Here is a 12,871-nt window from a genome sequence, read left to right as displayed (position 1 = left end):
TCTAATGAACTGAAATAGCAATGGGCAAGAAATTGTTCAAAAGCAAACATGTTTTGTTAAAAATAATCTTATCTATAAATCTATGTTGATTAAACATAAAGGAGCTCCAAATTTCAGTTCTTTCAAATCAGTACTTACAACCATTTGCCATTGCTTTTTATTAAATTAAATCTGGGACTATTTATTCATATCTTTCACTACACTGTTACTGCATTGTATTTTTGATGATGCTCTTAAATCTGTTTCACAACTTTATTGTACCCTTTTTGTATGCATCTTTTACAGTAATATATCATGTCATAGTGTTTTAAAATATATATATATTTTGTGTAAATAACTGATTTATAGAGCACCATTCAACAACAAGGCAGTTTAACTTGCCTTGCCGTATCAAGAGTTCAATCGGTATCTCCGTACTGCAACTCCAACTTTTTGTTAATGATAAAAGCACAACTCCCAATCCCTTGTTTAGTTTTAGAAAATGGACAGATATTGTAATTTATTGCTCTTTATTTAAAAAAAAAAAATGTTCTTCTTGTTTTTAAGGAAATTGTTACGATTTTTATAGAATACAGGATAATTAAAATGTATTTTTCCTACTACAGTTTTCTCTTAATACACCAGTGTAAATGTGCACACACTCTTTGGAGGCAGCTTCCATGCAAACCAAGGACCTGGGTACGATTGAATGTGCAATCAACCACATATCTCATGCTATTTGTGTGAGCTTCCTTGTATGCATATGCATAAAGAGAGGCCTACTTTACTAATTACATGAAAGTTGTGCCTAAGATGAAAGAAAACTTGTATTTGATAAATAACACAAATTTGTTCAGGCACACAATGCATCAGAAACCAGATCGAGACAAAAGAGAGAAGTGGTAGATGGATAGATAGATACAGATATAGAGAGAGAGAGATATTCTAAGAAAGAAGAGTTAGGAGAATCGGCCAACAGCACAGAAGAGCAACAGTAAAACAGTTGGGAGCTTTCAGCCAAGCTTTAGAGCAATGAGAGAAAAATAGACTGCTAAATGAAATAATAAAGAATCAGTAATGGTAAGGGGGGGAAAGACACAGTTTCCATGGTAAAGCACAAGGATAGAGGCCCTGATAGCTTTCTCATGTTCTTAGGCTGAAATAATGTTTTGACCAGCACTCTTCCTTAGACTGCATAAAGTGCCATTACGTGTCATCCATCTCCACCACAACACTAATGCCTAAAACATTAAATTGTAATAGTTTTACTCAGGTGGACGCTTTTAGATATGCCTTACTGGATATTATAAAAAAATATATTATGGGAGTATCTGTCATGTATAGATAGATAGATAGATAGATAGATAGATAGATAGATAGATAGATAGATACGCAAGCCCGGCAGTGAAGGGTGTAAGAACTTGAAACTTGCTGAAAGGTTGCTGCAATTTCATCATCTGTATTCATCTTGCAGAGTATATCTCTGTGTATATGGAAATGCTCCAAAGACAAGCAGATCAAAGGAAGAGCCATGTGTTCACTGCAGGCAGATCTGAGGTTTTGCCTACTAATTCAGTACCTGAAAATCCACAGAGAGGTTTGTGCCAGTGTGTGTATGGGTGTTGTATGTGTGCATGCTGTTATGCGTTTGTGTGCGTATTAGTGTTTGTTATTCATGCATATGTATGTCCGCGGCTGTGTATGTAATGATGGACAGTACTGGCGTTAAGTGTTCTCATCGAGCACAATCTGATATTTTAATAGATTCTACACCTTCACATGTATCACCATCATCAATAAACACTCTCATCTGCTCTATATGCAGCTGTCAAAGCCTGCCTCTACTATTAAACAGATCTCAATTAAAATCTCATCTCAGGTTTCATGTACAGCAGCAGAAAACTGCCCCATCCTCTGCAGTTGTACACATTCATGAAATAGTCTAGGGTAATTATAGCAATACCAGCTACGGAAACAGCTATGTGCCTGCCATTAACATCTACATCAAGTTCCCTTGAGCAATCATCTTCGCATGTTTTAAATTGTAGCTAATAAAGCAACCAAATCTAACGAATCCTCATGCTTATCATCAACCAACATGAAATTGGTCCTGCACATGGCAACAACACAACAAACCACTCTTGCACATCACATTGTTGCTACAGCAATCTCACAAGCTCTCTTAATAAAACAAATTAACACAATACATTGGCGACTTATTTTTTTAAATTAACAAACTGTAGTCATTTGTGGATGAATGTTGTGTTTCTGCTTAATCAACCAGGCTACCAATTTACAATGGGCAGTTATGGTACTCACATGCAGGACTGTTAACAACTAATCACCTGGACTATGTCAGCCTGCTCTACTTAACTGACCTCTGGTAGTGAGAACCAGTGTATTTACAGGCGCCACTCAGTTCAATGTGAACCACATCACAGTGATTAGCTGAAATTGGCATACAAGGTTGACTTGTCAGCGATGAAGTACAATAAGGCAGGTTAGGCCAATTTGTAATGTTGCCAATGTTGTGTATCAAGTAAAAGGGCCAATCAGTAATATCTTGGACTATTTAAATGTGAGGTCTGACTTAAAGATGATGTGAACAAATCATCAATAACTGCAGCAGCAGCAGCAGCAGCAGCAGCAGCAACATAACATATAAATAAGTAATTAAGATGCTGCCTGATGTTGATGGATTAAAGAGCTTGTCAATCATTAAAGGGGCAGCGTCCAATTCTGGGTGGGGTGAGCTTTACCGTTTGCATTTAAATGGCAGCGCATTTGCCTTCATCGAGTTTTATATGAACAGTGATATTGCAGTGAGTCTACATTTAATGCAACATTGAGTGTTTAGAATTAACATAAAAAAAACAAAAAACATATTACCATAGAGGGAAATAAAACATCAGTGGACTAGTTTTAAAAGTATCCCCTCTTTACTCTAGTATCCTCATTTACCTGCTGTTTACCTACGTCTTTAAAAAAGAAATGCACAAACCCTTCTGGACTAAGGGTAGTAGCTCTATATTTATCCACAGGATATCCTAGAATAAAGACAGAACTAGTGAAAGCCATAATGAAAAATGACAAGGCATGTTATGTACCAATATTCATGCCCCTACTTCAGGTTTCTTGTGGTACTTACTGGTCTGAGTAAATGAGAGTAATCACCACCACTACACATCTCCATCCCAGAAATCTGAAATCACTTAGACCTTAATACCTCCTGGGTGATGAATTTGACAGATTATCTAAACTGAGAGGCAGCTATGAGCTGTGACTGTCATCTTCTACTGTCCTGTCAAACTGTCTTAAATTGAGACAGGAAAAAAAGAAGTTTGACATCTGTGTGCTATCATAAACATTTTAGGAATTCTGAGACATGACTACATATGATAGTCATTATGGGATACATGACAGATTGACAGTTTGTACATCCCAGTCTTTTTCCAAGTGATGACAAGAGGCAGATAGTGATTGAGGGTTTGATTGAGTCTAATACATTGTATGTTTCCAATTTCAATGGATGGAAGCAACTGCACTTACTAATAAACAAGTATAACTAGAATGCAATAAATGGCATGCTGGACTCAGGATTGAATTCATAAAATTGGCATCAAATTTGTTCTCTTCTGAAATTTGTCCCACATCATGCACACTTATAGCAGCTCAAAAATAATTCTACAAATCTATATTATTTTCATGTATTATGTCCATAGCATGTTCTTGCTAGCAAGATGATTTTAGCCAGAAATCAACCCTTCAGATCCAGGAGTGTCATGTTAAACAACTGATGTAAAATGTAAAGACACTTCATAACTATCTGTTTAATTTACAATTATGCCAACTGTTGTTAACTGTGTGGGTGTATATGTTGTTCGCAAACTATTTCTTACTTGTTTAGCAAGACAACTTTTTGTTAGGTTATTGTGGGATGTTTCCCTTAAGCCACAACTACGGTACAATGCAAAATTAAAAACAGTAATTGTAGTGGGTCCCAAATGGTGATAATGTAATTATTAATTAATCTTCCACCTAAAATGCTGGAAGCGAGTTTGCTAAACAGTAAACAGCAATTGGCATAACCTGAGCAGAGCACTTCCTCACTCTGATATCACTACCTCCTGTCATGGCCATAATACCATGGTTTACAAACTCTCCTAGTTGATCCTGGGCCTACATCTGAAGTCTAATTATTGAGTGATGGAACTATATGCCATAAAATGTGTAACAGAATGTCTTCTACTTCTACTTGAGTATTGACAGTGCACTGGGGTTAACGTATGGTTAATAACACAATCACTACACATAGTAACTGCCAATGAGTCACAAAGTAGCATAGATTACTGAAAGCATGCCAGAGGCCTTGAGAGATTTCTTACGTAAGAGGTCTCATACATGAATCACAAATGACGTCCAATGCAACTTACCGAGCAATAGCAATCTTCTAATTGTTACATAATACACTTGTATATAAAATATTTGAAAATAAAACACATCTCCCTGTCATTGGGGGATAACTAGGATTGATGCACAGATAGTTATATTACATTTTTCCAGCTATTAACATGAATAGCTCACATTTGGCCTTGTAACGATTATTTTAGAAACACCCAAATGTCACATCTCAGTTCATTATGTTTCAACCACTCATGCACAATTTATACAATCCATAACTTGCCCATTAATCTCAATTCTGGATTGTATTCAGTGGGGCAAGGTGTAGTGTTTACTCAAGCATATTGTGAACACTACTTGTGCATACAATTAGAGACACACAGGCCTGACAATGAAGGCTGGGCAGGGAGCCCTGAGGTTGCGATCAGCATGACGGTGATTGAACGTCAACTGATTTATCTGCCTCCATTTTTCACCCTCCAGCAGCATAAGACAAAAGCGAAGCGAGAAGCCTAGCCATCCTTCCTCTTGACTTCTCTCATCTTAGTACACGAGAATGCCTTGACAGGGACAGCCAAACAGCTTCTCTCAACAAACTCAAATCTGCACCTCAGTTTAAGATGAAATGGCAGTCCTTTGCCTGTGTGTGTGCAAGACAAGGATGAGTCCATATGTGCTATCCTTGTCCTTATTGTGCCTTTACACTTGTATTATCTGTGTGATTGTCTGCCATTTTGAAATGCTTTTTTATTTCAAATACGTGGTATGTAACGTACCCTCATTCAGACTCATGTTATCTTTATTACAAGCGACGGTTTGCATAAAGCTATTCGAGTTCGGCCACATTCGACACTAAGAATAGACTTGATCTTTAAAGACAGCTTAGCAGAGACTATGGAGCCTTAGCTTCAAGCAAATTAGCTTGCCACTATGCTATTTCTAACGCTGGACAGATTGTGTGAGATAGGCTACTGGGCTCTTCATAGACATGCTATCTGCAAAAATGCCCGGGATTAAATCATCTGATTTCCACAGCCGGATCTTTAAGATCTTGTTTTCTGTCCAGAAAATACACTATGATGCACGAAATCTCACAGTAATGCGATGCATGTGTCGCTATGGCTATCTAAAAAAATAATATCACACGTCCATGTCGAACCACAATTAAACGTGTGATACACTACATGCCTTGGTTTTCTAATAAAACTAGATTGCACAAATCGTCCAGGATCCCACTAAAAGCAGGGTTGTGTTGGCAATTAAGGGAGGCACCGCAAAATGATGTGTTGTTGGATTAAGACACACGCTACCCAACAAAGCCGACACAGAATCATGTTTTAGAGAGTACATATCACGCATTAATATCTTACCTTGTAGGGAGATTAACGACAACAAACACCCAGAGAAACAGCTTCAGGGAGAGGGAAGGCTTCGCCATTGCTGTCGAGCATTTGGAGGCTAAATTTGATGAAGCCATCATCACCATCTTCGTTACCTCTTTATTGCAGATGGACGTCTCCGTCTATTTACTGTGTTTCCTCTCTACGATACATTACGCACGTTAGCAGTAGCGGGTCTGTAAATCTAGACCCGAGGCGAACGTGCGGTGGAGTGAAATCATCCAAAACAAAATCGATGCGAGTCGAAAGCTTGATTTCGCGTCGCTTGTTTTTATTTAGTTATATATAATATAATTGTTTGTTGCGTGTCTGTTGCCGAATCGTCAGCCTAGCAGGGCCTTAAAAACTGCCACAGACGGCGAAGCCCCCCGGAATATGCTACTCTAATATCGAGCAGCTGAAAAAAAAAAAAAAAAGCAGTGCAGTCTCAGTCTGAATGCAGATTAACACTGGGGTCAGAGAGGAACTGATGCACGTTGCTGCAGCACGGATCAACACATGCGTGGTTTCACCAAGCGGAAGCAGATCTGCACTGAATAGTGGAAAAAGCCTTAGCTTGGTGCTACAGGAAAAATTGTGGTTTTTATTATTTACTGCTAGCACACAATTGGTGTATGCTACGTGATGACTGTTAGGACATCTATTTTTTTTATATGATACAATATGATAACATTATACTATGTTAAGATAGTGACGATGTTAGTATTGGCTGCTGTCGTGACTGTAAAACTTTCCCCGTTTGTGATGCAGCAGGTAACACAAATTAATCAGAGGGCTCACAAAATGAAATCTAATGTGACATCCTGGGTCCCTAACAGACTAATGAGGAGCAAGCACACGATTTATGCAATATCAGTGACCACAATGAGGGTCTATAGAAGACTGAAAGTTGTAATCATGTTTCACTGGCACTTTTCCTATGTACAGACAGACAGACAAAACTCTCCTATACGTAATTACACAAATCATTTCAAAAGAAGTGTGTGTGTGTGTGTGTGTGTGTGTGTGTGTGTGTGTGTGTCTGCCTGCGTGCGTGTCTGCCTGCGTGCGTGCGTGCGTGCGTGTGTGTGTGTGCTCTTCGAGCCATACAGATCTATTTAGAACCCTAAATGAGCTGCAGGCCTGACTTGAGTTCAGTCACGCTTTCAGCACCCTGGACAGCTATATTAGTTTCATCTGCATATCAAACCACCAATCAGCACCAAGGACAGCTTCCGTCAGTTTGTTGCTACTTAAATCAGAGGAATACGGGATCTCACAGCCCAGTTGTTTTAAAAAAACAAACAAATAAATAAAACTGTCATCCCAAAAAAGGGCTGATTAATTTACTTGTTTATTTTGTACTTTTATTGATTGTTTGACTCAATGAGGTTAAGTAGCCTGTGCTAGAGGATACATTTATGTTTTGACAGCATACACAATTCTTCTATCATATGTGCTTTTGTAAGTCTTGTGACATTCATGAACCATTCACAAGGAGTAGAGGTCTGCATTGTCCTTTGTAAGGTAAGGTAGTACCCATTTCAATATCCTTATATAAGTATGCTAATGCTCCTGCTTTGGTGAGATGTAACTGTTTTCCAAGGACTCCTTGAGGGGATGTTTGAGAAAAGATGTGTTCATAATCTAAAATACAAAATGGTAGCCTACTCACATTGCCTCATACATTACTTTAATACTGCTGTTACACTTTGCAATCTCTCTCTCTCTCTCTCTCTCTCTCTCTCTCTCTCTCTCTCTCTCTCTCTCTCTACATCAATCTATTTAAACACACACATTGCTTGAATGCTTGAATGGCAAGTTTCCAATATCTTTAAATGCTACTTTAAAAGACAGAAAGGAAATCAAGACAAATGCATTACACAAATAAACACATTCTCTTCAGTCTAATTGGTGCTTGTTAGGACTGTGTGCGTGACCCGACTGGCAAGAGCAAAGTAGGTCATGTGTCCTCCGCAGCATTGCTCCAAATCTGTTTTAAATCACTAAAGGACACATCTGGCAAGTTTCCATTTACAAGTGTGCACAGTACACTATATGCTTAAGATATCTTTCATCTAAACTGCATTCTGATATATTATCATCTTCACTGACAGATGGGAAGAACAATGTGTCTTCATGTACAAAGGTGCTGGTCATATAATTAGAATATCATGAAAAAGTAGATTTATTTCAGTAATTCCATTCAAAAAGTGAAACTTGTATACTGTATACATTCATTCCACACAGACTGATATATTTCAAGTTTTTATTTCTTTTAATTTTGATGATTATAACTGACAACTAATGAAAACCCCAAATTCAGTATCTCAGAAAATTTGAATATTGTGACAAGGTTCAATATTGAAGACACCTGGTGCCACACTCTAATCAGCTAATTAACTCAAATCACCTGAAAAGGCCTTTAAATGGTCTCTCAGTCTAGTTCTGTAGGCTACACAATCATGGGGAAGACTGCTGACTTGACAGCTGTCCAGAAGACGGCCATTGACACCTTGCACAAGGAGGGCAAGACACAAAAGGTCATTGCTAAAGAGGCTGGCTGTTCACATAGCTCTGTGTCCAAGCACATTAATAGAGAGGCGAAGGGAAGGAAAAGATGTGGTAGAAAAAATTGTACAAGCAATAGGGATAACCGCACCCTGGAGAGGATTGTGAAACAAAACCCATTCAAAAATGTGGGGGAGATTCACAAAGAGTGGACTGCAGCTGGAGTCAGTGCTTCAAGAACCACCACGCACAGACGTATGCAAGACATGGGTTTCAGCTGTCACATTCCTTGTGTCAAGCCAATCTTGAACAAGACACAGCATCAGAAGCGTCTCGCCTGGGCTAAAGACCAAAAGGACTGGACTGCTGCTGAGTGGTCCAAAGTTATGTTCTCTGATGAAAGTACATGTTGCATTTCCTTTGGAAATCAAGGTCCCAGAGTCTGGAGGAAGAGAGGAGAGGCACAGAATCCACGTTGCTTGAAGTCCAGTGTAAAGTTTCCACAGTCAGTGATGGTTTGGGGTGCCATGTCATCTGCTGGTGTTGGTCCACTGTGTTTTCTGAGGTCCATGGTCAACGCAGCCGTCTACCAGGACGTTTTAGAGCATTTCATGCTTCCTGCTGCTGACCAACTTCATGGAGATGCAGATTTCATTTTCCAGCAGGATTTGGCACCTGCACACAGTGCCAAAGCTACCAGTACCTGGTTTAAGGATCATGGTATCCCTGTTCTTAATTGGCCAGCAAACTCACCTGACCTTAACCCTATAGAAAATCTATGGGGTATTGTGAAAAGGATGAAGCGATGCGCCAGACCCAACAATGCAGAAGAGCTGAAGGCCACTATCAGAGCAACCTGGGCTCTCATAACACCTGAGCAGTGCCACAGACTGATCGACTCCATGCCACGCCGCATTGCTGCAGTAATTCAGGCAAAAGGAGCCCCAACTAAGTATTGAGTGCTGTACATGCTCATACTTTTCATGTTCATACTTTTCAGTTGGCCAACATTTCTAAAAATCCTTTTTTGTATTGGTCTTAAGTAATATTCTAATTTTCGGAGATACTGAATTTGGGATTTTCATTAGTTGTCAGTTATAATCATCACAATTAAAAGAAATGAACATTTGAAATATATCACTCTGTGTGTGATGAATGAATATAACATACAAATTTCACTTTTTGAATGGAATTAATGACATAAATCAACTTTTTCATGATATTCTAATTATATGACCAGCACCTGACACAATAGGTGTTAGAACATGTTGGTAACATCTATAATATTTTTCTCCTTCTTCTTCCTCAGTGAACATACTGAGTGTTTTTCTTATATTTTGTCCCTATCCAGTAAAAATGTTGTTGTCAAACAATCATCGAAAAATACAGTTAATTGATCCCATTATAAATTAAAACATACCAACGTGAAAGCTTAAGGGGGGGAACGAACACCAGGGAGAGTGGCAGGTGCAGTGAAACAAGCAGGTGCTTGCAGAGTCGTCATCTTGTCATGGTGCATTAGACCACAATTCCCATCTGAACATATATTCCATGGGCATACAGGCAGTGAACATGCTGCATTATCACTTTTATGGTCCCATGAGGTGACAGCCATGGTAAACTGTTGCACTGTTTTCTTTATATATATATATTTGTGGTCTTATGAAGTCATTCACACAGAATGACAACCAGCCGTTGTCTAGGTCCTGTTTTTTTAGACATTAGTTATTAAAATTTGACTGTGGCAATCAAAGTTGATTGTGCTACCTAAGTGTGACATGCATAGAAGATGATCTGGTTTAAAAAACACCATAATGTGTTTATTTATGGCGAGAGAGGCTCAGCGTAGGTTAATCATCTTAGGGAAATTGACAGATGCTTCATCAGGCAGGCAGCACTCCTCAAAGTAGAGTAAACCAGCAATCGCTCCCGAATACACTTTAAATAAAGAGAGGAAGTCTCGTAATATTTAATTTATATTCTTATAACCAATTTACAATGCATATTCCCATGACCATACTGTACCTACGTCTTTCACCGTGGATATAGGTTTCATAAGCTAACACATGTCTGCAATATAGGTCATGTTTTGACATCCTTTTTATGTTTAATAAATATGACTATAATACTCGCAAAAAACACAATAGTATTGAACTGTATGAGTTTTGCTGTTTTATGTGCAGTTGAAACCCGGCTAGTATGAGCCGAGGTAATAGCAGAGAAGAATAATCTCTTGCCCCCACATGCTATTTTTCAATATACAGTAGAGATATTGCACATATCTACAGCTTTGGAAATAGAAATGGAAATGTAGGCCTTGCTCATCATATACTGTAAATTAAACTAAACAGAGGCCCACGCACAGCACACACACACACACACACACACACACACACACACACACACACACAGACAGACAGACAGACAGACAGACAGACAGACAGACAGACAGACAGACAGACACACACACACACACACGGCCCATATCATTCGGTCCCCAGGGCCAGTTATCTCTCTCTGCCCTGCAGCCATGTCACCGCAGCAGCTGTCAGAGACTCTAGCCACGCCGGTCATGACCCAAAAGGTAGCATCAGAGATATTGGTTAGTAGTAGGACGTATTGATCTAGCTGAAATGGAAGAGGTAATTTAGATAAATGCTAACACATCCATTAGCTATTACAGTAACTGTAACAGTTAATTAACAGATTTTAATGTATTTTGTTAGTGGAGGACATTCACAGTTGGGTGATAATTAGATACACAAAAGAAAGGATTGGTGCAAGCCGGAATAGAGGCTTTTTTTTTTTTTTTTTACAGTACTTGTTTGCTATTACAACATGTTACTAGATGTTCACTTTTAATCTATATGGCTTAACAGGACATTTATTTTGATAATACAAGGCAGCCCATTATTACCCCAAGCAGAATCTGCCACTATGTCTCTTGTTCATACTCACTTCTTCATTATCTCTCTCTCTCTCTCTCTCTCTCTCTCTCTCTCTCTCTCTCTCTCTCTATATATATATATATATATATATATATATATATATATATATATATATATATATATATGTATATGTATATGTATATATATATTAGAGATACTAGATATTTAGAAATTATGTCCGGGTTCGGGTTGGGCTTGGTCACATCAGCGCGATAAGGCATTGAACATTTTATTTTTAAAAAAGCTTTTATGTAGCTGCGCATCTGTGTTAACGTGCGCTTGTTGCCCCGTGTGCGCTGATGCGCTCATCTGTTGACATTTCCGAACGCCTTCCTACAAACGTACATGTGTCATTAGTATGAGAAAAAAACAAACAGATTTTAACTGTGTCGGGCTCGGACATAAATATCTTAATGCCTGTCGATCTGCACTCTAATACACACACACACACACACACACACACACACACACACACACACACACACACACACACACACACTAACAGAGAGAGAGAGCAAGAAATCGAGATGTCAGGTTAGATCCACTTGGTTCAAAAGTCACAGCAGTAATTTTAGGCCAAATTGGTGCATCCCCATATCACGGATGCACCTGGGCTCTCATGCATTGACCTACCTCCAGAAACCTATTTATCTGTGTGAGTTTACATTTACGTTGCCTTTACTGGTATCAACTCATAATTCTTATAGGGCCCCTGGCTTACACATGGAAGTAGTGTCATCAAACAGATTGGGTGCATTGTAGGCAGTGACGTGAAGGCTTAGTTTAGTAACATGTCTGCTTAAAAAAAATTCTACAATGTCCTCATCTCTAATGGTACCCATTCTCTCTGCAGACAGGGTGGCATGTGTGACTCTGGCTGTGATGATATGTTGTGTCATCTTTAGATAAGAGCTGGAGGAGGTATAGTCTTCTATAATGGCATCATTGAACACAAAGATGCCCAGTTCCACTATCATTCCAGTTTTACAACCCACACATATGCTGTCACAGCCCTACTCAGTTTGCATCAAGCTGTGGCAGCAGAATGATCTACTGTTAGCACTATTGGATATGAAAAACAGCCTGGCATTCAGACCACAATGATGTAACATCAGAGCAAAAATCCCAAAACTATTGTTGAAGAAAAACATACACAACAAATGTTGAAACTTCATGAGAAAAATTGGCTACAGGGATGGCAAAAACAAAAATAGACAGTAAAGAGCATTGGAACTGGAAAAGATAGATGCAGTATAAGGCCGGGTGGTCTGTTTATTAAACATAGCAAATGTGCAAAAGCATCGCTCCTTACTGAGAGCTTTCGGACATGAACATGAATAAGCACTCTCTGTGGTCTGACATTACTAACATTTTTAAGCCACATCTGAAATGCCACCAGACTAGATTCCACCTTGTCCCTATTTGTCCTTAGTCCAACTGACTCTAGCTTTTTATTTCCCATGCCTGTTATATAGTGCTAGCCTAGAAATCTAGACGCACCCTAGCGGCAGCAAATGTAATTTGCAGCTAGAGGGTCTAGCAACTCTCTGTTGGCTTGCGAGCTGGAAAAAACAAACTCTGGCCGGGCCAATCACATCATGTATAGAGTCGGTGGGCGGGCTGACGGCTACTGCTGCTGGCAAACAGTGGCCT

The 12,871-nt window shown here is 39.1% G+C and overlaps 1 protein-coding gene across 3 annotated transcripts in view; it reads right to left on the bottom strand.

Annotated features, from left to right (window-relative positions):
• The window catches only part of gabrg2 (gamma-aminobutyric acid type A receptor subunit gamma2), a 50,635-nt gene extending 44,769 nt beyond the window's left edge, over nucleotides 1-5,866 (bottom strand). For all 3 annotated transcript variants that reach the window (XM_078265769.1, XM_078265770.1, XM_078265771.1), the window contains exon 1: nucleotides 5,751-5,866. In XM_078265769.1, the coding sequence (XP_078121895.1) occupies nucleotides 5,751-5,866 (116 nt within the window). The remainder of the gene's footprint in view (nucleotides 1-5,750) is intronic.
• Nucleotides 5,867-12,871: the final 7,005 nt, after the last annotated feature.

The sequence above is a fragment of the Sander vitreus genome, chromosome 13, assembly GCF_031162955.1.
Source record: "Sander vitreus isolate 19-12246 chromosome 13, sanVit1, whole genome shotgun sequence".
NCBI classification, from domain to species: Eukaryota; Metazoa; Chordata; class Actinopteri; order Perciformes; family Percidae; genus Sander; species Sander vitreus.
The sequence above is the reverse complement of the archived record's forward strand: the minus strand, read 5'-3'. Positions and strand labels throughout refer to the sequence as shown.